The 27010-nt window shown below is 43.2% G+C and overlaps 1 protein-coding gene across 14 annotated transcripts in view; it reads right to left on the bottom strand.

The window, feature by feature from the left end:
* The window catches only part of Tpm3 (tropomyosin 3), a 33584-nt gene extending 7626 nt beyond the window's left edge, over positions 1-25958 (bottom strand). The window contains exons 1-10 of one of the 14 annotated variants that reach the window (XM_048358080.1): positions 25780-25958; positions 25085-25210; positions 10732-10865; positions 9521-9638; positions 9337-9407; positions 8000-8075; positions 7158-7220; positions 6976-7045; positions 5993-6071; positions 4982-5183 (exon numbers count right to left, since the gene is read on the bottom strand). In XM_048358080.1, coding sequence (XP_048214037.1) covers positions 5180-5183; positions 5993-6071; positions 6976-7045; positions 7158-7220; positions 8000-8075; positions 9337-9407; positions 9521-9638; positions 10732-10865; positions 25085-25210; positions 25780-25896 — 858 coding nt within the window. In that variant the 5' untranslated portion in view covers positions 25897-25958 and the 3' untranslated portion in view covers positions 4982-5179. Of the gene's footprint in view, positions 1-4981; positions 5184-5992; positions 6072-6975; positions 7046-7157; positions 7221-7999; positions 8076-8620; positions 8697-9336; positions 9408-9520; positions 9639-10731; positions 10866-17490; positions 17809-25084; positions 25211-25779 lie in introns of those variants that run through there. The other 13 variants (XM_048358081.1, XM_048358083.1, XM_048358082.1 and 10 more) reach the window with 13 other exon arrangements.
* Between the last annotated feature and the right edge of the window lie 1052 nt (positions 25959-27010).

Here is a 27010-nt window from a genome sequence, read left to right as displayed (position 1 = left end):
CAAGGGTGGTGCACTTCCACTTGACCTACAGCTCCACATCTGGCTTTTCTGGTGGTTAATTGGAGATAAGAATCTAACGGACTTTCCTGACTTGGTTGGTGGCTGGCTTCAAGCCTTGATCCTCAAATCTCAGCCTCCTGAATAGCTAAGATTATGGGCCTGAGCCACTTGTATCCAGGAGGGTCTTGTATTTTTTATCTAAGGCCAGCCTCATGAGACAATCTTTTTACTTAGGTCTCCAGCATAGTTGAGACCACAGGTACACACTACCTACCTATTTGCAGGATCTGACCTTGAACTGCCTCTGGAACAGTTGGGATTATAGGTATGAGCAGTCTGGCCCTTGAAATTTTATTTAATGGTTTGAGTGCTTCTGTATTCCCGGTTTCCTCTTACATCAACTCTCCCATCCAAGTCTCAAGATCTTGGATCTCGTTTTTACCTGGATGCCAGTCAGTTTTTCAGACAAGTATTCCCCTCCTTTTCCTGACTCCCTAGACTAGTATATGATCCCTTATTGTCTTTTTTTTTGCCATTCCTGGGGCTTGAACTCAGGGCCCAAGCACTGCCCTGGCTTCTTTTTGCTCAAGGCTAGCACTCTACCACTTGAGCCACAGCACCACTTCCGGCCTTTTCTGTTTATGTGGTGCTGGGGAATCGAACCCAGGGCTTCATGCATGCTAGGCAAACACTCTACCGCTAAGCCACATTCCCAGCCCCCCTTCCTTATGTTTTTAATTTTCCAGGTCTCAAAATTGGTCAGCTGACTTTTCTCTCATGCAGCAGTCAGGTCATTCAATTTGTCCTGCCTTCAGTGACATATTCCTACTTCCACTATTCTAGTCCAGATCCAATGGTTCACTCTGGGAAAACTGCAATATCTTAATCCTATCAGTATTTTCCAAAGTGTATCATATTCACTACAAGCACATACAATGGTACGTATGTATTCAAGCAATAAATATTTATGAACTTTAAATAAAACCAACTTGAAATTAAGAGTACTTTATTAATATAATCCCATCCAAATGAATTTTCTTCTTTTTTGAGACAGGGTCTTGCTATGCAGTCCAGGCTGGCCTCAAACTTGTGATCTTCCTACCTTAATCATCTAAGCACTGCTTTGACAGGTTTGTACCACCAAGCCTGGTTCCATTAAATGCTTTTTAACTTAGCTACCAGATTCTTGTTCCCTTTGGTGCCCATTCTGGAACTTGGACTCTTGTTTGGCTCTTGATCACAGCTGGTATTCTGTCATTTGAGCGACACCTTGGTCTGGCTTTTTGCTCATTAAGTGGAGATTGAATCACATAAACTTTTCTGCTTATGCTGACTTTTTTGTGTCTGTCAGTAGTGGGGCTTGAACTTAGGGCTTAGGTGCTGTCCCTGAGCTCCGTTTGCTCAAGGCTAATTTTGAGCCACAGCTCCACTTCCAGTTGTTTTTTGTTGTTGTTGTTGTTTTGTTTTTAATCTCCTGGAGTTTTCTGCCCAGGCTGGCTTTGAACTGCAGTCCTCCAATTTTAGCCTCCTGAGTAGCTAGGATTACATGTGTGAACCACCAGGGCCAGCATGCCTTGCTGACTTTGAACTATGATCTTCCAGTTCTAAGCCTCTGGAGCAGTTAGGATTATAGGTGTGACCAAGCAGTGCCTGGAAAAAATGTGTGTGTGTGTGTGTGCATGCACGTGTGTGCTTGTACTGAGGGTTGAAACTCAGGGTCTGTGCACTTAGCTTTTTCACTTAAGGATGGCACTCTACCATTTGAACCATACTGCCACTTCTGGCTATTGGAGATGAAGAGTCTCATAAATTGGTCTCTGATCTGGCTTCAAACCATGATCTTTAGATCTCAGCTTCCTGAGTAGCAAGCCATTATAGGCATGATGAGCCACAGGCACCCTGGCTCAGATTAACTCTTATGATAGAGATCACAATATATACCTGTTCAAAAACTCCAGCGGGGGCTGGGGATATAGCCTAGTGGCAAGAGTGCCTGCCTCGGATACAAGAGGCCCTAGGTTCGGTTCCCCAGCACCACATATACAGAAAACGGCCAGAAGCGGCGCTGTGGCTCAAGTGGCAGAGTGCTAGCCTTGAGCGGGAAGAAGCCAGGGACAGTGCTCAGGCCCTGAGTCCAAGGCCCACGACTGGCCAAAAAAAAAAAAAAAACTCCAGCGGGATTTCGTCACAAAAAAGGAAGGAAGGAAAGAAGGAAGGAAAAGAAAAAAATAAAGCAACTTAAGCAAGACACCAATGGCTCATGCCTATAATCCTAAGTCATTGAGATCTGAGGATTGTGGTTCGAAGCCAGCCCAGGCAGGAAGGTCAGTCTCCAATTAACCACCAAAAAACCAGAAATAGTGCTGTACCTCAAAGTGGGAGAGTACACACACACAAAAAAAACCTTAAACTGACCAACCTGATTTTAGAAATATACCACTTCTCTATTGTAATATACCTCTACAATTGTGCAACTTTACCGCTGTCTTTATTTATTTTGTTTCCCCTTAACTAAACCACTCAGTATCAACTGTCCTTCAGCTGAATTTGGTTCATCAAAAGTCCAATGTCAGGGCTAAGAATGTGGCTTAGTGGTAGAGTACTTGCCTAGCATGCATGAAGCCCTGGGTTCAATTCCTCAGTACCCCATAAACAGAAAATGCCAGAAGTGGTACTATGGCTCAAGTGGTAGAGTGCTAGCCTTGAGCAATAGCTCAGGGACAGTGCTCAGGTCCAGAGTCAAGGCCCAGGACTTGGCGGGGTGGGGGGGTGGGGGAAAGAGTCCAACATTAGCTGGGTGCCAGTGGCTCTAGCCTGTAATCCAAATCCGAGGATTACAGTTTGAAGCCAGATGAGGCAGGAAAGTCTGTAAGACTCTTTTCTTCAAAAAAGCTGTAAGTGGAGCTATGATTCTTGGGCAAAAAAAGTTCAGCACCTAACCCAAGTTCAAGTCCTACAACAGGCACATACACACAAAAAAGTCCAAATTTGACTACTTTGGAGGCTGGGAACAGAACTCAGTTTAAGCCATCCAGTACAGAAAGGCCAGTGAGACCCCTTACCCTTCTCAGCATAGTTGGGTGCTATGCCTGTCATCCCAAGCTACAAGAGATACTGAGACCAAGTGGATGGCAATGCCAAGCCTGCCCAAGCAGAAAATTCCACAAGACTCCATCTCCGTGGGATGGAAGCCAGATGCTATACAGTACATGACTGTGATCCTAGTGACAACAGGAAACCTATACTAGGCAGATTTAAGTTCAGGTGTGGGCTCAAGTAAGAAGGGAGACCCTATACTAAAAATAACCAATGAAAAATAAGGCTGGAGATATACAGTTCAGCAGTCTCACACATATGCACATGCCCACGCAAGCATACATGAGCGCACGTGCACACACACACGTCACACACACACACGTCTTAATGGTTAACAGGTGTAACCTCAGCACTCATGATATAAAAAGGCTGAGGCAAAACGATCCTGAGTTAGAGGCAAATTTTAAGTATTTATGAAGTTAAACATGCTTTCTCAGTTGAGTCTTTTATAATCACCCTCTTCCCCTCTGAACTCTTAACACTTTATTAAAATTTTTGACGCTGGAAGCCGGTGGCTCACACCTGTAATTCAAGCTACTCAGAAGGCTGAAAATCTGAGGACCGCAGTTCAAAGCCATGCTGGGCTGGCAAGTCCATGAGACTCTTATCTCCAATTAACCACCAGAAAACCAGAAGTGGATGTGTGGCTCAAAGTGGTAGAGTGCTAGCTTTGAGCAAAAGAGCTCAAGGACAGTGTCCAGACCCTGAGTTCAAACCCTATGACTGACAAAAATAAATAAATAATTGGTACTCATCATGTTGAATCTTTAGCTTTATGCATGTACTTTTGCGAGGAGGGATGTACGTTCATCTTTCTATCACTCCTCATCTGAACACTGTATCTAGAAAATGCCATTGTCAACTGGATTAGTCTATCTGCATTTTAATCTCAAAAGCTATCTGGAAGGGAGAAATGGTATTGGTAGAAAGAAACCCAATTGGGGGCTGGGAATATGGCCTAGTGGTTAAGTGCTCGCCTCGAAAGAAACCTAATTTTAACTTTGAAATTAGGAAAAACCTCTTAGTTTTATCTTTTACTTTTTGTTCTTTTTCACCATCTCCTCTACTTTTCTTTTTTTGTAGTACTGAGAATCAGGCACTGAGCAATAAACCATAGACCTGGTTGTTCAAATAACACTTGGATGATTAAATGAGTACAATTGGCAGCTACACTATCCAGACTTATCTATCTCTGCTATGTAAATCAGAATAGGAATATTTGAAATATTTTTATTTAATTATATAATATAAACCAATAACAACTTTTACTAGAAATCAGTGTATGTAGGAGAACATCACCTTCATGTGCACATGAAATATGTATGATTGGCCATTTTAGTTTTTACAATAATAATTTACCATTATATGCTATTAGAACATACTGGTAGGTAAATGGCAGTAAGCTTCAACTATGTAAAAGTTTAAAGGAAATTCACTCAATTCATTATATATTTTTCTGTGACTTAAGACACTAGAACAAATTCAGCTGCAATAAACATGGGTCCAATTAGGTGTTTTAAGGATGCACTGTTTGAACTGCTGGTAAAAGGGCAGAAAATACATATTGAAGAGTCATTTCAATGGTCTCTGGACCTTACTCTAGGCAGATGATTTAAGAACTTGGCAGTAAAAGACTTAAGATGGTCACATTCAGCAAAAGAACACTAGAATTCCTATCATGAGGAGCCTACTAGGCCACCACTGACAGATTCCAATCAGTTGGGTTTAAATGTCAAGAAAAAAAACACACACACAAAAGTGGCTTTGATTACATGTAAGTCAGAGGAGGGGGAGCAATGAGAGCTGCTCCCCACATCACACCCTCAAGGCTCCTCCTTCTTATGGACAGCAGCAGCTTTGTCAATGACACAAATGCAGGGTGGCATGAGGCTTTAGCAGCTCAACATTTTAATTTGGGATGGAGGTTATAAAGAGAATACATAAGTGCTATGTGCTGTCCCCCACCCATCCTAATGCCTTGGGGACCAGCCAAGCTGACCCACATGGAATCCAGAGCGGGAGTGGGGCGTTGGGTTCCCCAAGGAAAGGGGGCAGATCCAGAACAGAGCAGAAACGGTGATAGTTATCTGTATAAAAAAGTAAGGATACTCTAGGTGAGAATGACTAGCATCAATCTAAATAGCAATTTGGGAGAAAAGGGGGGAAAAAAGAGAGAGGTGGCAGTGGGGAAAGGAATGGTAAAAGAAAGCCAGACACTTCAGCCTGTGAAATGTGGCTTCTTTCGGGGTTAGTGGGAAGAGAAGGCAGACTAGCATCAAGGACTGGGGATCCACAGCAAACAGAAGTCACCTACAATTCTTTTTGGTGCTGTTTACTAGCTGGCTTGTTTCTGGGTCTCAGCTTAATTCTTAAGATTAATTAGATGTTTCTCATCTGAGAGTTTCCCCTTAAATTGTAAATTAGATCATAGATCAAATATACCAGGGTCCAAGTCACTCATTTTCTGGACCCTATTTCCTTTAGTTATATGGATTCTACCTTTGGCTGTGTCCCTTTTGAGAAGATTACATTTGAGAAACAGGGAAAAAAATCAGCGTATAGAAGAGATGGGAGTGGTGGCACATGCCTGTAATTCCAGCTTCTGGGAGGCTGAGGTAGAAGGGTGTATTAAGTTTAAGGCCAGCCAATACCCAGACCTTGGGGGAATAAGAATGTAAAGAATAAAAATTACATGTACATCAGGCTTTTACCACCAATCAAAAATTAAGTGCCTCTCCAGCTTTTGCCAAAAAGGTAATCAGCACCAATGTTTTAAAGTAAGGGTGGAGATTCTAGCTTCCAGAGGATAAAACCAAAGCAACACACTATACACAGCCTGTACCCCCACCCACCCACAAGCCAAGATCCCAGCCCCACTCTGCTGTAAGATAGTTACATAGAGGTCATGTCATTGAGGGCGTGGTCCAGCTCCTCGCTAATGGCCTTGTACTTCAGTTTCTGGGCATAGAGCTCATCTGGACAGGCACAGGAACCACAAGGAAGAATGAGGGGACAAAGTGAAAGATATCAGAAGCAGATGAAGAGAGGGAATCATTAGAAATTAGGAAAAGTGTGAACTATGAGTCTAATACGAGAAAACATCTATTTTGGTAGCCAGTCTAGCCATTTTCACAACCACTGTTCCGTAGGACTAACTATACTTCTTGATCAACTATACTTCTAAATCAATCATAGCAAGAGTTGAAAACTGGAACATAGTCCTGTTACTAAAAGGCACTGAAGAGGATGCCATTCCCACCCGGCTAACACAATTCCAATCAGTGGTAACATTTAAGCTAACAAAAATAGGAAAAGGGGAAAGTACACATCCATAGTGACATTTCTCTGCCAACTAAGTGTAGCCACTATTTGTGACTCCTTTGCACCATAGGTTGCCTCTTTCAAAGAACATTATGCTACTAAAAGCATACCAAAGTAGTACATCTCAGAATTCTCCAAACAAGAGACATTTTCCCTTGGTAAAGTGAATGAAGATGCTAAATTGAAGAGACAGGAAGTATGCACAAAGCCCCTGGTACCGGTCCATCTGGAGACATGGTTAATACAAGGCTTCATCTCTTGAAGAGGTACCCATAACTTGAGTGCTAAAAATGTGGCCGTGGGATGACAAACTTCCTGTTACCTTCTGAAATCATGGGTTCCATACTTTGACTCAAGATTCAAGACTACTAAACGAAGTAAATGCAGTCATCAGTATTTTTAGAGGGAAGGTAGCATGGTAGGGGATGTGCCACATCATGTACCAAGACTCTACACCAATTCCCCTCGGGTATACAGGAGAAACAGCTCATGGTTAGTTAATGGGCAAGGTCCTGCCTCTACAGGTGTCTATTTTAATCCCTCTCTGAGGCTCCATACCTTCCAAATCATCAATTGTCTTTTCCAGTTTGGCTACTGATCTCTCAGCAAACTCAGCACGGGTCTCTGCCTGGAAGAAATACAAAACCAGTAACATTGAGAGATGATAAGACAAAAGAAAGAACTCTATTTTGTATACTTCTCAATGTTTACAGTCTTTCTCTATAGTCCCCTTAGCTCACCTCCTTGAGTTTATCAGTAAGAATCTTTATTTCTTCCTCATATTTGTCTTCTTTTTGAGAGTACTGCAAGAGAAAAATAATAAAAATTTCAGAGAGGAAATTACTCCAAAAGAAAATACCCGCCCTCGTTGACTATTTCATGGGATATCCTTCCTGGTTTCAATGTGCAAAACTCAATGTGCTAAATAAAAGCAAGGCTCAATTCTAGACAAGTCCTCAAAATCCAACTATTTCCTAGAACCATGATACTCTCAGGATAGGACCTTTTATTTGGGCAGGAGTTACTAGGGATTGAACACAGGGCCTCACACTTGCTAAGCAGGTGCTCTATTGTTTGAGACATGCCTCCAGCCCAGCACCTTTATTTTTTTTTAATGGAATTAAGATTTGATTATTGACCCCAAGCTAATATTTTCTTCCTTTCTCCATCTTAATGAGAAGGAATAGTGAGAATCCATGTCCACATAATTGAAACATTCCCTCCTGGTGGTAAAGAGAAGTCATGTCTTGATTGTTTATTAGGTCTCAAAGCTGAAGCTATCCACCAGAAAGTCTATTAGGGCTTTCAGCAAAGCAGTATCAGGTCCAAAAGTCTGGTCCATCAGTCCAATCTGCTCATCTATCTTGCTAAAATTCCTTTAGCACAGCAATATCAGCCTGAGGAACATATTGACCCCAGGCCTAATCAATCAAAGTACACAGGAACTAACATTAAACTTGGAATCTAGATGGATGGTAGATGGGAAGAAAGACATTTCTCACTGGATTATCTCCAGGTTTTCATCAAGGGCAGAGCTGGGCCCAGGCCCCAAAGCCTGTCACTGTCACAAACCAGCCCCTACCTTCTCCGCCTGAGCCTCAAGAGACTTGAGGTTGTTGGTGACATTCTTCAGCTCCTCCTCCAGCTCAGAACACTTACTGTGAATATTTTAAATACCGCAGGAGAGGATAGGAGAAGAGGAAGAGAATAAAAAAAAAAGGGAGAGAGACACACAGACATGAATTGAACCTATATGTAGAGAGAGTTGAAAGACATATCGGGGAAAAGAAGTTCTTGGGTAACCTGAGCAAGCATCAACCCTCCTCCCTCTGCTAAGAAACATGTCAGAAGCTGGACCCTCTAGGACTCAAAATGTTTGGCTATTAATAAAGAAAGACTACATGAAAGAAATTACCAGGAACAAGTTATAACTGCTACTTGGGATGGATGTGGGAACAGATGCCCAACCCAAACAGTCCCCCAAATCACCCAAAGAAAGGAAAGACCCTGTGGGGAGGCAGTAAAGCAATTAGGGGAAAAAAGAGATGAAAGGTGCCAAGTAGAAAGAATGGAGCATTCCATGAGGAGATGGCAAAGCACTCAACAAGTCAACCGGTGGAGGGGAGGCAGCTGCAAAACAAAAACAAAAAACAAACAAAACCACACCATACATGTAACTATCTGTGGGTTTAATGGTTAGTACCTTTTCTTCAGCAGCACTCAGACACTTCAGGTTCTGGTCCATCAGTCTGATCTGCTCATCCATCTCTCGGCAACGGCTGTTAGTGATAGTCACGGGAATGGCACAAGCCAGGTTGTGGGGAGGGAGAAAGGTCAAAAAGGAACACAGCAAGAAAACAAGTAGCAAAATGAGGGGAAAAAAATTACAAAACAAAAAACATGACCATGGTCATGATATGCCATGTGTAGAAGAGGAAAATGCAAGGAAAGTACAAACATAGATGCATCAACCGACTTTGTTATACAAGGCCAATAAGGTATCAAAAAGGGGTGCAGTTAATAGCTGCCCCTGATGTAAAATTCTGTAGCAGACTGGCAAAGCGACAAAAACAGAAATCAACTCTTAAGTCAGTATATAGACACTTCAATGTCTCAAGGAGAAAGAGGCTCCGGATAGAAGGACCCAGTAGGGTCTTCCAAGGGAACAGTTCACCATCTATCACTCTTTAATTTGTAAACCTTCCCAGGAAGAAATAAGCCTCACTTGTTACCTGTCACTTGTCAAGTTAAAGAGAGAAAATAAGTCCAAAACCATTCTTAAGAGTCTGAAAAGGTACTACAGATAATTCCCATCCCCAAGGCCCTGTTTAACAAGGTTGAAGGAATGCTAGTTTTTCATATTAGTGCCCAAGCAAAAGGGGAAGGGACAGAATGGTATCTATGAAGCAAAATACTCACGACTCAGCCAGCTCAGCTCGTTCCTCTGTGCGCTCCAAGTCTCCTTCAATAATCACCAACTTACGAGCCACCTACAGATAAGATTCAGGTACAGCTTTAAGGAAACAAAGGAGCCATTTCCTTTATGAATCTTTGCAAAAACCCAATGCCACAGAAGAGAGCAAACAGAAAGTGACGTGCTTACCTCTTCATACTTCCTATCTGCCTCTTCTGCAATGTGTTTAGCTTCTTTGAGTTGGATTTCCTGAAGTTCCATTTTTTCTTCATCTTTTAGTGCTCGGTTTTCAATAACTTTCATACCTCTGCCAAAAACAGAATGAATGTAGCAGTGATTCTGAGGAGTTTATCAATAAAAGCAGGGCTGGAGGCATGGCTTAAGTGGTAAATGCCAGCCAAGCATGCAAGCCCTAAGTTTAAATCCTAATACCACCAGAAAAAGGTGCTTTTTAAAGTCCATTACTGTTTGCAACACAAACAGAAACGCCATACACCACTTCTGTACCTTAGTTTAGCTATTTTATCTAAAATTTTCTTCTAAAATTTTGTAATACATGTTTATTAATAAATTAAATAGCTGGGTGAAGGTAGACCAAACTTATAATCTTAGTTACTCAGGAGACTAAGATCTGAGGATCGCAGTTCAAAACCAGCCAGGGCAGGACCGTCTATGAGACTCTTACCTCCAATTAACCAGCAAAAAGCTGGAAGTGGAACACTGAAACAAGTGGGAAAAAGCCTAGGCTGAGGCTATCAAACATCAGTGTTCAGGTTCAGTTTGCAACTGATTCTAACTGAACTAAAGTGGAATCCAAGCATCCTCTCTTCTTTTTTTTTTTTTTTTTGGCCAGTCCTGGGCCTTGAACTCAGGGCCTGAGCACTGTCCCTGGCTTCTTCCCGCTCAAGGCTAGCACTCTTGCCACTTGAGCCACAGCACCGCTTCTGGCCGTTTTCTGTATATGTGGTGCTGGGGAATCGAACCTAGGGCCTCGTGTATCCGAGGCAGGCACTCTTGCCACTAGGCTATATCCCCAGCCCCATCCTCTCTTCTTTACCTCACTGCTCGCCTTGTATACATGAAGCCATGGGTTCGATTCCTCAGCACCGCATATACAGAAAAAGTGAGAAGTGACGCTGTGGCTCAAGTGGTAGAGTGCTAGCCTTGAGCAAAAAGAAGCCAGGGACAGTGCTCAGACCCTGAGTCCAAGGCCCAGGACTGGCAAAAAAAAAAAAAAACACTATCAGAAAACTGGAAGTAGTGCTGTGGCTCAAAGAAGTAGAGTACTAACTAGCCTTGAGCAATAAGAGCTCAGGGATAGTGCCCAAGCCCTGAGTTCAAGCCTCATGACAGACAAAACAAAACAAAAAATTCACACCCCCTGAAGCTTCCTTCCATACCTCTCACTCTCATCAGCAGCCTTTTCTGCTTCTTCTAGCTTTTGCAGGGCAGTAGCCAAACGTTCCTGAGCTCGGTCCAGCTCCTCTTCAACCAGCTGGATCCTGCGGTTCAAGGAGGCCACCTCAGCCTCAGCCTATGTTTGAAGGAAAGAATGGAAAAGGGATGTAGAAACATGGTGAAAATAACAGGCAACTGACATTAAAGACTAGAGGTAACTACTGGAGCGAAGAGGCTGGAGTCTAGCAAAAGCTGTCTTAAGTCAAACATTAGAAGATCCAACAGATACAATTATATATACATACATATGTACTGTCCCTTCCCCATCAGTAAACTCAATGTTCCATGAGTGTTTTAGTACTTAATTCCTTGCCTAAACCAGTGACAGCACCCCATTTTGACCCAGCCTAAACTCCTAAACACACAGTGGTCAGAAAAGGCAGACAGAGGGCCTGGGAATAAAGAAGCCCCGAGTTTGATTCCTCAGCACCACATATTTAGAAAAAGCCAGAAGTGGCACTATGGCTCAAGTGGTAGAAGTGGTAGAGTGCTTGCCTTGAGCAAAAACAAGCCAGGAACAGTGCTCAGGCACTGAGTTCAAGCCCTAGGACTGGAAAAGGGGGGGGGAGGGCAGCCAGAGAAACGTTCTTTCTGCCTGGCTAGGTGTGTTTTATTTATTGTATCTATGTATTTATTTTACTGGTTCTGGGGCTTGAACTCAGGACCTGGGTTCTGTCCTTGAGCCTCTCCGTGCTCAAGGCTAGAGCTCTACCACTTGAGGCACAGTTAGTTCCACTTGCAGCTTTTTCTGTTTACGTGGTACTGAGGAATTGAACCCAGGGCTTCGTGCATGCTAGGCAAGCACTCTACCACTAAGCCACATTCCCAGCCCCTGGGTGTGTATTACAAAGTAGAAAACAAATAGGGGCTGGGGATATAGCCTAGTGGCAAAAGTGCCTGCCTCGGATACACGAGGCCCTAGGTTCGATTCCCCAGCACCACATATACAGAAAATGGCCAGAAGCGGCGCTGTGGCTCAAGTGGCAGAGTGCTAGCCTTGAGCGGGAAGAAGCCAGGGACAGTGCTCAGGCCCTGAGTCCAAGGCCCAGGACTGGCCAAAAAAAAGTAGAAAACAAATAAACAAGGTTTCTTTCAAGAGGGAATCATATATTCTACTAACTTGCTGCTTGACTGAAGTTATTAATCATCCCTTCACTTTGTTCTAAAATATATTGGGGGTGGTGGTGGAGATAAGCTAATTAAAGGAATATATTCCAGAACAGATTTCCAGACTGAACAAAATTCCTAGCTTTGTCAAATGTATTCCTTACTCACCTTGTTTCTCTTCCTTCTTTAGACAAAGAGTTGTTTCTAGCTAAAATTAACCATTTTGATGAAATTACAAACAAAAAAACCAACAGAATATTCCCATAATTCCTAACACTATTTCTCCCAATTTCTGAATTGTCTCTTCTATTCCTCTGGTTGCCTCTTTAGCATTACCCTTCAATACAACTTGACAATCTTCTCATGGGCTCCTTCCATGACAAAATATAATCCCAAGTCCAAGTAAACCCATGGTTGGTCAGTGGAATGCGAAACCAGGAAAGGAGATAGCTTGCACTGTACATATATTTTAATTGTAGAATCCTTCCACTGGGCATAATGGCACACCCCTGTAATTCCACTGCTCTGGAGGCTGAAGCAAGATTACAAAACTTACCTGGGACATAGCAGGACCCTCTCTTACTTCTTAATGAAAAGAAAAGAAAAAGGCCTTCCTATGACTGCCTTAATGATACAAGAATTTAATCTGCCTTGCAAACTATCCAGCTCAGATGCTTATCCAAGTACCTGGTAAACATGATCTCTTCTCTACAGTCCAGATTGTGCCTGAATTCTATTACCCTGATTTCCTCCCAGCAGACAGGTGGTAGCAGCTATAGAAATCTGGGCCACCAGCCCTATGGGGAGAAATATAGCCCAAAAGACTCTTGTTCCAATCCTGATTGATTGGAACAAAAATTTCCACAAACAAACATAGAAGGATCAAGGGCTTAGGAAGGGAAACTACAATCTTAGGACCAGGCTACAGAAAAAAAAAAACAACAACAAAAAAACTGAGAGGTCCACATAAGCTGAAATTACTAAGAAACCATTTCTATATCTAACTATACTATTCAAAACACCACAAGGACAAGTATTCTCTAGTTCTGTCTCTTCCAGGAAAACAGATGTCCCCTAGGACAACACAGATTTCCCCTCACAAACCCAACAAGGCCACCAGTCAACAGCAAGTTATGAGGTAGAAACTGTGAAACATTGGTAGTAGAATACAAAGATTACCTACTTTCAGATACCAAAGTGAGACTTTAAAAATAGATTCCAACTAGATTTGGAAAACGCTCACAAGTCTTCATCCAGCTCAGTAGTTACCCAAAATGGAGAAAATATCAAGCTATGGGAGCAGGGTGTAGTTTCCATGACAACAAGCTGGCTCCAGCACTTTCTCCTACAAATCAACATTTACAATAGAATTCTTAGGAAGGCTGAACAGGGAGGATGAGAAAAAATATCTTGGTGTCCTGGAAAGTTCATAAGCATATGAACAGGCCTGTAGCAAAAGTAGAGCCCAAGATGAGAGCTCCTGCAAAAGCTTCAGAAAGCTGGGAAAGGGTTAAGAGTAGAGGACCACAACATTTTTTTGTCTTCTCACAGAAGATTTGTTCTCTTTACAAAGAAACAAAAGCCTGCAGAATCAAGATCTGACATTCTGTTTCAAAGAATAAGGAAGAAGACAATCTGACTTTTCTTAGGTCTTTAAGTACAATGCCCATACCTTTCAGATCAATGAAGCAGTAAGATTCAAGGCTATTTTGCATATTAACCTGGCCTGAGAAAACATTAAGCTTGAAGCTTTTATAGTTGTCCTAGGTTTTAGCATGCCCATCTCACCCTCACTGCTGCCCAGCTTGAAGGACACAGTGGGAGGGTCTTTCCTTCAGGTAATAATAGTATTCTCCACTGCCCAGGAGGCAAAGATCCCAGGGTAGCTGTAGGAGGAGAATGTACTAGCAATTTGGTCACATTAGAAGATGGCTGACAGCAGCTTAAGCTATGAAATGAGTTTTGTTTAAATGCTACCATCCTCCACTCCTAATAGAGTAGCACACCACACCCTGTAAGGGAAGAAACTGACAGGGCACTGGTACTCAGAGGCAGAACAGGGCCAAGGACAGAAGGGATTTCACCTAAATCTGGCATTCTGCCACACTGGGGTTTCTCTTTTTAGACTAAAAACTACAGATGGAATTCACAGAAAACAGAGTACTAAAAAAGTTAGGCTGTTAGCTCAGTGACTAAAAGACTGGTATCACTCACTGTGTTAAAATATGCACCCACCTAGATAGCTAGACACTGTGTCCTTGAGAATGTATATTTTACCAAAGGGGTGGTAAGTTGGAAGGAAGGCAGTAGAGTTATCTGCCAGCTCCAGAGTAAACAAAGGTGGAGTCTAAGCAGAAGCACTCAGAGCAAAGTGCTATTTGCCTCTCCCCTATGAGTGTGTGCTCTTGTATGGGGGGCAAAGAAAGGTAAGCAGCAGAAAAGCAAATTGAAACCAAAGAGAGGTTGGTCCACCAGATCCCATAAATAGGAAAGAACCACACAATAGTCAGATATCTGAATCCCCTCCAAAGACTATGAATTTGGGATTAAGGCCAAAATCAAAACTATTCAAAGCCTACTCCCTCCCTCAATAGTAGCCCTAAGCTTTTAGACCAGGTTAAAAAATACTGGGGGAAGTTAGGGAGAAAAAGTATTTTAAAAGGTGAAATTTATTTTTTTAAAAAGTTATAAGCATACTGAGCCTGGCACAGCAGTCTATACCTGTAGTCTCAGCTATTAGGGAGGCTAAGGCAGAAGAATCAATGGAACCCAGGATTTGAACAAGACCAGCCTGGACAATATAGTGAAATCACACCTAAATAAGCAAAGAAAAGAAGGCAAAGAAAGATGGAGGAAGGAAGGGAGGGAGGAAACAAAGGCTAGTATGACAAATTTTCTATCATACATTCTTACTACCACCAAAAAACAGATAAGGTTAAAAACTGTAATTAAATTATATAGTGTCACCTAAGTTAAGTCAGAAGAATGAGGCTGAGGGTGGTGCAACAGGAGTTGGTATAGCCAGGCACCACTGGCTCATACCTGTAATTCTAACTACTCAGGAGGCTGAGATCTGAGGATTCTGGTTCAAAGCCAGACCAGGCAGGAAAGTCCATGAGACTATTACTTCCGATTAACCACCAGAAAACTTGAAGTGGAGCTGTGGCTCAAGTGGCAGAGTGCTAGTCTTGAGCAAAAAAAGCTAAGAGACAGTGCCCAGGCCCAGCATTGGCAAAAAAAAAAAGAGTTGGTAGAGTGTTTGCTTACTATCCAAAAGGCCTCTGGAGTCAGTCCACAGTCACAACAACAACAACAAAATCCTCCCAATACAAGTACAACACAACTCAAAAATGACAGTGGATTTGACAAGGTATTGCATTATAAAATACCAATCTCCAGGCCTAGAACAGAAAAGACTGATCTCAAAAAACTGTAGTGGCTCAGCTTTAGTCTCATCCAGTTTAGCAACTAGGGCAGCTTGGATGTTCATACAAAGTAACCAGAAAAATAATAATGACAGTCCTAGTAATAGCAGATACCATCAGGGAGTGCTGAGTTTCCAGCTTTAAAGGAGGGAGGAGGCCACAAAATCCACATTCCAAAATGCCCTAAGAGAATAACAGGTAGACCAAGCACTTGCCCACACACAGGTGCCTCCTCCTCAGTAGGGGTTCAAAGTCCACCAGAGCAGAACGTCAAGAGATTAGGCTGTTTCAGTTAGTATAGAAAATACTAGTTTCATCAATATTTAACTACAGCTCTACTTCCCCATTCTGAAGACTTCCTCACTAGACTTCAGCTCAATAAGAATGAGGGTAGTTTAAGTAGTTTAAGAAATGTGGAAAATGCCTCCTGTTGTCTACAACCCTAGTCACCAAAGCCAATTTTCATTCAAGGAAAATTACCAGATACCAAATGGAAACAAATTACCAGATACCAAATGGACACACACCCATACCATTTACCCTACAACTACTTCTAGGATGCCCATATTTAAATGAGACCGGGAGGAGGAAAAATGATGGAAAAGTTGGCTCTGATCTAATCAATTGTACGCATACATGGGCATGTTAAATTGAAACTCTCTTGTACAACTACTTGAAGATAATAAAGATAAAAAAATTAAAATAAATGATAAGCCTTAAGATTCTGCAAACTAACACATGGCCAATTTCTCCCACCATACTTTCCCTCTCCAGGACAAAGAAGATGAAAAAGTGTCATTAGCCATTCAGAGTCAACCAGCCAATCCAAATTACTTGGACTGACAATTAAAAATTGCTGGCATACTAAACAGAAGAAAAATACACCCCAGACAAGCTCCAGTACACACAGTATACCCACACTGTTATAAATATAAGTATTCTAATCATCTGTACTTATTGTCAGAAGAGCCCAGAGAAACAGCAAAAAGGGGGTGAAGGGGGACAGTAAAGAACATCAATAAACCACAAGCGTTTTCATCAGATCTTCAAATTTTGGCAAGTTACTTTAAGCTCAAGACCCTTTAAAACCAAAGCTTCAACGCAAGAGCTCACTTCTCCCCACTAAATTACACCCTAGATCTTGGGAGGACCAACCACTTCTAAGCCAAAGATGGCTTTAAGAAATCTTAATAATCTTGCATTCCATCGATATTTCGTTACATCTTTCAGCTGAACAAATACTAAACGTGAAAACACACAAGCCACCATTTTCCCACAAGGTGCCCAAGTCAATCTGAAACTTTGAGATTAGTTAGTGTGGGACTGGATTCTCTGGCATACACTCCCCTTATCAGCTCTGCTTAGGAGAACTATTCTAACTACTTAAACTTGCAGTGATCACACTTGAGACTGACAAAAAAGTTCCTGCCTTCCAGGTCATCATGTTAGTAAGGCCAGGCATGTCTGCGGGCTCCTACAATTGTGTACCTCCCTCCTGCTTCACGTCGGTGGAATGTCTGTGTACCAGTTACAAGAGCTCCCCATTAAGAGGAAAGGGCCCCAGGCCGGAGGATGAGAGGCGGTGCTGCGGCCGCAAGCTCCACCAGAGAGGGAGGGCACCGCGCTTCCTCTCAGTCGACTGCTGCCTCATTTCCTGAGCAGGAGGAGGGAGCGGAAAAGCTGCCAGCAGGCCAGGCCCGGGGTTTTCCGGCGGTCCCCACGCCCCAGGCCTCACCCTTCCACTGGAGGTTAGGCTCAGCCCCTCCCAGACCAGAGACCCACTCTAACCCCTCGGACCGGAAACCTCAAACGACAGCAAAGGGCCCCCACTCCTCAAGGGAAGTGGGGGAGGGAAGGCCACTGAACCCCTCCCCCTGACCGCGCCCGGCTCTCTCCAGGACAGAATGAATGAGCCGGGAGAAAAAGAACAGGAAAACCCAGCGAGGCTCAGAGACTTCGAAGGTCAAGTCCGCTCACCAAAGCACCTAGTTTCTCTCTCGTCCGAACCCTGTCCCACCCCAAAGGAGTCCCACCCGTCTTCTTGAACTCCGACTTCATCTCTGGGCCTCCAAGGAGCCCATGAGAATGCTCTACAGCAAAAGGGACTCCAACTCGGGGTCCAGGCTGTCCAGCGCGGGTCCCTCCTCAAGCGCCTCGCCTTCTCCATACCTGTTCCCGGGCCCGCCTTTCTCCCTCCACTTCCCGCTGGAGGCGCTCGGCCCTCTCCTCTGCATCATCTGCCTGCTGCTGCAGAACCTGAATCTTGCGCTTCACCGCTTCGATGGTGTTCATCCCGGCCATGGTCCCCACCCAGCTGCTGCTCGGTCTCAGGTTCCTGCCTCCTCCGCTCGGCGTTGCAGCCGCTTCTCGCCCCTACTTCCGCCTGCTCCGCCCTGAAATACCGGAACTCACTCACCCTCCCGGATGTGACGCCACCATCGCCACGCCCTCCTACTGCCGAGCGGGCGGGAAGGCAGTCCACTGGAGGGACATAGCCGCGAGAAGGGCGGGACCTCCCAGTTGCCCTGGGCGACCACTCCCCGCCGACCTTTCCGAGGGCCAGTAAAAGAGGGAAGGTGGAGATGAGAGCGGGGGGGGGGGGGGGGGGGGGGGGGGGGAGGGGAGGGGAGGGAAGGAGGGAAAAGGATGGGTTACCATGGAAACTGGGAGGCACTTAGTTGTCTACCCTCTCCCGCCAGGCCTGCGGCCCACAATGGTTGGCCCATTTACAAGCCTGGTGTTGCCCTTACACTCCCACAGTGGCCGCCGGTCACTACTTTACCTACCCGCTGGGACAGTGTGAACATCCTACAAGTTTCGGCTTCCACCCACCCTGTGACAGACTCCCAAGCCAGGTTCTAATAAAAGTCTTAAAAATCTTTTCTGGGCATCATCTCCCAAAGAGCCTCACTCCGGCCTCCTTTCCAAAAATCGACTCTGGTAGGTTCTCCTTTCCTCCCCAGAAAGTCAATGGAAGGAATTATTGAAGTAGAACAGATGGGGAAGTTAGCCAAGTTCTGTTTAGCATCAGTTATGAACTTAGGTGTTCTATTTAGAATACCACTATTGCTCTGTACCTGTAATTCCAGCATTCACGGAATGTAGAAGCAGTCAGACCCCAAGTTCAAAGTCAGCCTAGGTTACACACATAACAAATCCATCTCAATTTTAAAACAACTTTAAATACCAATCAGCCTTTGTTTTTTTGTAGTACTGGTGTTTGAATTCAAAGTTGTACACTTGCTAGGAAAGTGCTCTCTCACTTGAGCCACACCTTCAGCCCTTTCCCCAGTTATTTTTTTGTTTTGTTTTGTTTTTTGTTGCCAGTCCTGGGCCTTGGACTCAGGGCCTGAGCACTGTCCCTGGCTTCTTTTTGCTCAAGGCTAGCACTCTACCACTTGAGCCACAGCGCCACTTCTGGCCATTTTCTGTATATGTGGTGCTGGGGAATCGAACCCAGGGCTTCATGTATACGAGGTGAGCGCTTTGCCACTAGGCCATATTCCCAGCCCGTTTCCCCAGTTATTTTGAAAGTCATATACACCATTAGCTAAATGGTCAGGCCCTTCAAATCTTAGTAATTTAATAATCACTTAAAATACCTTTTTTTTTTTTTTTTTTTTGCCAGTCCTGGGGCTTAGACTCAGGGCCTGAGCACTGTCCCTGGCTTCTTTTTGCTCAAGGCTAGCACTCTGCCACTTGAGCCACAGTGCCACTTCGGACCTTTTTTATATATATGGTGCTGAGGAATCAAACCCAGGGCTGGGCATGTATATGAGGCAAGCACTCCTGCCACTAGGCCATATTCCCAGCCCTTAAAGTACCTTTTGTAGATGAGGAAGATATCTTATGCCCTATTTGATCAGAGAAAATTACTTATTACAGATACCTGCTACCATATCCTTGTGCAATCGTAAGGTAAGAGTACCTGGAAAATACCGTGGAATTGAACTGTAAAGAGGGTTAACAAGACACATATTTTTCTATTTGTGGTTCTGGTTCTGAATATGCTGTCTCCAGAGAATCTCTTCTTATCCCTGGATTTTTCTTTGAGGAATGAGACTAATCAGAAAAAAAAATAGCATGGACAGACAATAATTTGCTCAATAGATTGAGCTATGAACTTTGGTTCCCTACAACCCCCAATGATTAGGAAGGAAGGTCAGGCTTTTGATTCTCAGTAAACTCTGTCCTGGTGATCTAAGAATTTTTCCATCTTGTCTTCAAGAAGTCTGAGGACTGAAAAAGTGGTGAAATGTCATCTGGGTGCTGATCAGCAGGGGGCACTCCCTGCACTCCTGTTGGAGAAGCCAAAGATTTCATCCTAAACAAACCAAAGGAAGTGTGTTGAGAGCACCACTGCATTCCAGAGGCTAGTAGATAATCTCCTCTTGATCCAGAGATACAGATAGGCTAAGTGCTGATATCCTTTAGGAGCATGATGAATAGGCAGCAAAGGGCCCAGTTCTAGTATTTTCTTACTGACAAAAAACACAATGTATCAACAGGTGCATATGTCCTTCCCCTCTCCATTGCTCTCAATGATTGTTCTTTAAAAAAAGGAGGGGGGGCGGAGATATGGCCTAGTGGCAAGAGTGCTTGCCCCATATACATGAGGCCCTGGGTTCAATTCCCCAGCACCACATATATAGAAAATGGCCAGAAGTGGTGCTGTGGCTCAAGTGGCAGAGTGCTAGCCTTGAGCAAAGAGAAGCCAGGGACATTGCTCAGGCCCTGAGTCCAAGGCCCAGGACTGGCAAATAAATAAATAAAGGGGGGGGATATGACTCTCATGTCCTAATCATTGCGCCCTTCTATCCCCTTGTTTCTTCCTTAAAGCTTCTGCTAGCAAGCTTGAGGCCTAAGTTCCGCCCCAGACCCTAAATTCAATCCCCAGTACCTAAATAAATAAGAGGCCCTCCGAAGTGGTTGTACAAAAAATATGTAAATATAAATGGGAATATGTCCGAGTGGTAGAATGCTTGCCTCATGTACATGAAGTCCTGGGTTTGATTCCTCAGTACCACATATGTAGAAAAAGCCAGAAGTGGCGCTGTGGCTCAAGTAGTAGAGTGCTAGCCTTGAGCAAAAAGAAGCCAGGGACAGTGTTCATGCCCTGAGTTCAAGCCCCAGGACTGGAAAAAAAATGTAAATATATAATTAGTGCTACTGACTATATACTTAAAGATGGTTGAGCCAGGCATTGCTACTCATGCCTGTAATCCTAGCTATTCAGGAGACTGAGATATGAAGATCGCAGTTTAAAGCTAGCCTAGGCATGAAAGTCCATGAGACTCTTACCTCCAATTAACCAGCAAAAAAACAACTGAAGATGTGCTTTAGTGGAAAAAGCCAAGTAAGAGCATGGGGCCCTGAATTCAAGCCTCAGTATAAGCACAAATAAAAAGGAAAATGTTGAAATTGTAAATTTATTTTGTATGTTGTTATGATAAACAATATTAGATAAAACTCAGGCCAAAAACAACAATCAAACCAAGTTTGTACTGACTTTGCTGTGTCCATATCTCTTCATTGTTCAAGTACTCCAAGCCAATCCTGTGCATTCAGAAGGGCTTCTCAGATAACCAGAACTGTTTGTGTACATCCACCATTATTGGCCCCTTCCTCCTTCTCTTCCCCTTATGGCTATATGGTAATATGCTCTGTTTATTTATTTATTAATCTCAAGGATATAAACTGAGTTAACTACTTCTGTATGGGACAGCACCTTCCACGTAAAGAAGCATATATTATGCTACAGATAACTATAACCCTTGCTCTCTATTTTAAATTTTGTTCTCATTATTGAACACTTCCCAGTTATGTTTTGTTTTGTTTTGTTTGTCAGTCATGGGACTTGAAGTCAGGGCCTGGGCACTATCCCTGATCATTTTCACTCAAGACTAGCACCCTGCCACGTTGAGTCACAGCACCACATTCAGTTTTCTGGTGGTTAATTGGAGATAATAGTCTCATGGACTTTTTTGCCCTGGCTGGCTTTGAACTACCATCCTCAAATTTCATTCTTCAATGTCAGTGGCTAGGATTACAAGCATGAGCCACCAGTGCCCAACCCCAGTTCCCCAGTTTTTTGTTGTTGTTGTTGTTTTTTTTGCTGATTCTTGGGCTTGGGCGCTATCCCTGAGCTTCTTTTGCTCAAGACTAGCACTCTACCATTTGAACTAGGGTGCCACTTCTGGCTTTTTTTTATTTTATTGAATGAGTAGTTTATTGGGGAGTCTTATGAGTCTTATGGACGTTCCTGTTCATGCTGGCTTCAAACTGCAATTCTCAGATCTTAGCCTCCTGAATAGCTAGGATTACAGGCATGTGCCAGCACCTTGGGTCTCCAACTCCAGTTTTTATAAACACCTTTCTTTCTTTGGCTCTATGAGGAAAGAGTTAAAATGGGCCTGAGAACTGTCCCTGGCTTCTTTTTGTTCAAGGCTAGCACTCTAGGTCTTAAGCCATAGCGCCAATTCTGGCTTTTTCTATATATGTGGTGCTGGGGAATTGAACCCAGGGCTTCATGTATGTGAGGCAAGCACTCTACCACTAGGCCATATTCCCAGCCACTTAAAATGCTTTCTGTAAAGGACCAGAAAGTATTTCTGGCTTTGTAGATCACAGGATCAATTGGTGCAATAATTCTATCACAGGGAGAAAGCTAATAGACAGTAAGTAACTGAATGAGCATGACTGTGTGTCAATAAGTCTTTTGATTTTTTCTTCTTTCATTTCTGCCAGTCCTGGGGCTTGAACTCAGGGCCTGAGCATTGTCTCTGGCTTCTTTTTGCTCAAGGCTAGCATTCTATCACTTGAGCCACAGCGCCACTTCTAGCTTTTTCTATATATGTGGTGCTGAGGAATAGAACCCAGGGCTTCATGTATGCGAGGAAAGGACTCTACCACTAGGCCATATTCCCAGCCCTCAATAAGTCTTTACTTGCCAAACTAGACAATGGCAGGATTCATTCCACAAGTAATAGGTTGAGGAAAGAAACCTTCTTGCTTTCATTTTAACCTGGCTTAACAGATTTTTGCATCTTACCCACAAATTTACTTTCCTATTTCTTGTTCTTTCCTATTTTTTGGTACTGACTTAGAAAAATTAACAAAAGGAAGAAGGACTAACTGAAGTGTTTCTTTAAACCAATAGTTTACATATTAGAATGAGTTTCAGTGGGCTTCCTGTATAAAAACAAGAAAACTTCTTCCAATTAAACACTGGGTACACCATGTTTTCATATATCTTCTACCTAAACATATTCTCTACCTAAGAGGATAACATATGTGAATGTGTTTGTGTAAAACATCTTAACGCAGGAACAATTCACCTTCACCCCCAGGAAATTCCTCAATCTTTCTAATGACGTTGATATATTGTCTAGAGCCTCTGTCACTCTCTTCCAAAATCACACATAAAACTCTTTTTCCTGACTGGGAGTATGGCCTAGTGGCAAGAGTGCTTGCCTTGTATACATGAAGCGCTAGGTTTGATACCCCAGCACCATGTATACAGAAAACGGCCAGAAGTGGCGCTGTGGCTCAAGTGGCAGAGTGCTAGCCTTGAGCAAAAAGAAGCCAGGGGCAGTGCTCAGGCCCTGAGTCCAAGGCCCAGGACTGGCCAAAAGAAAAAAAAAATTAAAAAAAACTCTTTTTCCTCATGTCTGGACCACACCTCCTTAACCTTATATATCGTTTCAGGGAATTGTGAACCTAACCTCTCACAAGCTAATGTTGTGCTCCTCCAAGAAAATTTATTTCCTCCTGTTATATACCTAAAACCTAGACTAGACAACTCCAGCAAATCATTAAGTACTTACTCAAAACCCTTGGGGAGACCTGTGGAGTTGTAGTTGTTTTGCTTGTTTTTCAGTTTTCTAGGAAGGGAGAGTCATTTGCAGTGACTAAATAACTTAAAATTTTTCAAATCCATTCGTGTGCATAGTGTGTATTATTCAATTGTGTTTCTAATCTCTGGCATCATAAGTTAACCCTTACCACTTCCTTGAGCTGTTGAAAATGGTGGAATGACTAAGGGAAGACTAAACTCATAATGGCAGAGACTGAATCTGAGGTTCCGAAACAATTTGTTAATGGTAAGCTCTAGCCTTCTAGTTATTTTCCAAAAACAAATGTAATTTAAATAATACAAGCTCCTGATTTTCTCTCAGCTCAGTTCTCTAGGAAGTGACTGCCTTTCCATCAACAAGTGACATTCTGTTCTTTTGTTATTGTTAAGACTACTATGGGCCAGGGGTACAGCTTCAGTGAGAAAGTTTAATTGCAACATCCCTCCCCTAAGAAAGAAATAGTCCTATGGTGCTTTTCAAAACAATTGTCCTGTGCCAGGCTTGATGGTACATTCTTGTATAGTACTTAGGATACTGAGGCAGGAAGACTGCAAGAGTTCTAGGACAGCCTTGACTACATAGTGAGGCCTTTTTTTTGTTTGTTTGTTTGTTTTAAAGGCTGAGCATGGGTCAAGTGCTAGAGTGTCTCTTTAGCAAGCAAGCAGCCCTGAGTTCAACCTCTACTACTACCAAACAACATCACTTTTCTCCTATATATTCTCTCATTTGTCTTTTCATCAAACTTCAGGGTGAAGATGAAGGAACACAGGTAATTACAGGATGATATGATGTGGAAAAAGTAATCTATTTCATTTTGAAATGTGAAAATTCAACCCTATAGAATCTAATTTGTCCAAAGTCATAGAGTAGGGGCCGGAAATATGGCCTAGTGGTAAAGTGCTTGTCTCATATACATGAAGCCCTGGGTTTGATTCCTCAGCACCACATATATAGAAAAGGCTGGAAATGGCACTGTGGCTCAAGTGGCAGAGTGCTAGCCTTCAGCAAAAAGAAGCCAGGATATCACCTGCATATATCTGTAAGTTCAACTGTGTTTCTTAAGATCCCTGTCATCTTACCAACAGAGGCAATAAAAGCTTCCATGAAATTGAAAAAAAGAAAAAAAAAAAAAAAGAAGGCAGGGACAGTGCTCAGGCCTGAGTTCAAGCCCCAGGACTGGCAAAAAAACAAAACCAAACAAAGTCATAGAGTAAGTTCTGGTGGTGATACCTTTACTCCTAAGATTCCTTTTTAGTCCCTATTATGTTCCCCTCTAGAGACCTGTCTGTCCTCCTATGAACTCTGTTTCTTATGGCTTCTCTGTAGCATAAGAGCAGACGCTCTCAATGGCCAAAATAAATATATCCATATAGGGCCAGGGTCAATGTGACCTCCATTTTCCATTGTGAAATACAAGCTGGCTTTGTCGGACAGTTGAGATATGAGACGTTCCCTATTAATACACATATCTACATGCCAACCCCTGTACACAAAAGCTAAGAATGTGGCAAGGGGGAGGAGGTGAGACACATGATAGTATGGTCTTGGAGTCCCTTCTCTTTGTCCAGGTCCTAGAAAAGATCACTAAATCCTGAAGCTGGGAACTGAATAGGATAAGAATGAGGATCTACATTTTGTTTTCCAATAGTGAGGATAAACCTATGGCCTCATGTATGCCAAAGTGCTCTACCACAGCCCCAACATGTCTTTGAGAAAGACAGTATAGTGTATGCCTTTATGAAGCTATACTAACACATCCCCTTATATACAACAATGTATTTGGGCATACATGCCTATGTTCTGTGAACTCACAAGTATATGTCAAAATGTGTTTGGAATGTAGTCATACATTATTATGAGATCTATATGTATAGATTAAGCTCATCTTCCATCTTTGTAATACTCACATCAGCTGCCTTCTTTTCTGCTAGCTCCAGCTTCTCCTGGGCATCCTTCAAAGCTTCAGAGTACTTGTCCAGCTCATCTTCTGTCCCTTTAAGCTTCTTCTGCATGGCTGCTAGCTCATCCTCCAGCTACAGAGGCCCAGAGAATCACACACAGAGACATATACACACAACCATGCAGCGTTGGATTATAATAGACTCCTGAGCCCAGCCTCCATGCTACCATCTCCACTTTCTCTCTGGCTACTTTCAGCCCATTGCTCCAGGAGTTATGCTGAAGTTTGACCTGTGACCTTGTAATTTCTAGGCCAAACCATCTAGAGTTTGCATCCCAGACACGTTGATGATAAATATTAAAGGATACAGATGCCTATGGTGCTATTTAAAAGAGATAGTGTATGATAAACTCTTACCTTTCCCTCTAGAAGTAGGAGGTTCTTCTAAAACATGATTTGTTTCTATTAAATCCAGTAGACCTGCTATGGTATAGAAGGGGCCACTGACTTTCCCAAGGCTATAGAGGCAGTCCTTGAGCTAGATTCCCTTGATGTTCTCTGCCTTCATTGAGTGTGTGGAGTCACTCCCACCCAGAGAAGGAGCTGATACCAGAAATCACTGCCTTTCCCGTGAAAACTCTTTCTCATCTTACAATTTCATTTGTCGGGAGCTGAGAAATACCAAGGCCAATGCCCGCCTACCTGTTTGCTTCTTTCTTCTGCCTGCTTCTGCTCAGCTTCAGCTTGCTCTGCCCGATCAAGAGCATTCTCTTTGTCCAACTTCAGCATCTGCATCTTTTTCTTGATGGCCTCCATCATGAGCAGTGGCTTGTTGGTGGACTTACCTGTGAGCCCTGGAGAACTGGAAGAGGGCACCAAAGGAGGGGCCACTGCCTGAGTGACTAGGAGTTCCCCAGACTGGAGCCTTTATCTGTGCCTACTGCTCCACCTCTTATTCCTAATATGGCCTTTCTTACTCCCCCCCATCCCATCATTGTTCTCCTGAGGCAACACAGGTCGAGACACATTGATGGACTGACATCATCAGGAAGAAAAAAAAAGTGAGGAACAGCTGAGGACAATTTTAGACAATGGAAAGTGGGGGATGGGGAGAGTCTCTCTCTGACCTGAAACTTTCCACTCATTCTGGGAAGCTCTATGGGTGTTTAAAAAGTGCTGAGACAGGGAAGTGGAATATTGAAATATAGAAGGGGACTTTGGCAACTCTAGTTTTCATACAGAGGGTCCTAGTTGCTCCTTAATTCCTTCCGTACACTCTCTGGACTATGCTGGATGCTGATCAAACTCCATTGGGCGAACTTACTGTTTTGATTTCTGCTATTCAAGGAGCATGGGCAACAGTGAAGAGGGGAGGTCAATCATGATCCTTAACAATTTCCCCAGATCCATAGATCAAATTGCCATGCTATTTTGGGAGTCTAATTGGCAGGGAGACATCGTTCCTCTCCCCTAACAGCCATGGGAATAGAATGAGAGGGTAAGCCTGGGATCTAGAAGACTATCCCAGAGCTTCAAGGGGTTTGAGAAGAGAAGCAGGGGAGGGTCAAAATAACCCAGAAAAGATCATAGCCTCTGTTTTAAAATAGCCTTAGCTATCTTAAAATAGAACATTTGGACCCACACATATCAAGGTCTTTGTGGCTCTCTACTCTTCTTTTTACCCTCTCCTTTCATAAAAAAGGAAAAAAAAACTACCAACCCAACCCACAACCCACCATATTATGCTGCTCATAGTCATCATCACTGACTCTGTTCTCTCCAGTTAATTGCCAGGCCATATCCAATTTTCCACTTGGAGCCTTGTTATTGACAGGTGGCAATTGATCCCTGTTCACTGGTGCCATATACCCAAGAATGTACCAAGAGAGAAGTGGGTACTGTTCAAGGTGACAGAGCAATCAGGGAAGAATAT

This window comes from Perognathus longimembris, chromosome 11, assembly GCF_023159225.1.
Source record: "Perognathus longimembris pacificus isolate PPM17 chromosome 11, ASM2315922v1, whole genome shotgun sequence".
NCBI lineage: Eukaryota > Metazoa > Chordata > Mammalia > Rodentia > Heteromyidae > Perognathus > Perognathus longimembris.
Note: the sequence above shows the minus strand (reverse complement) of the source record. Positions and strands in the feature narration are given on the sequence as shown.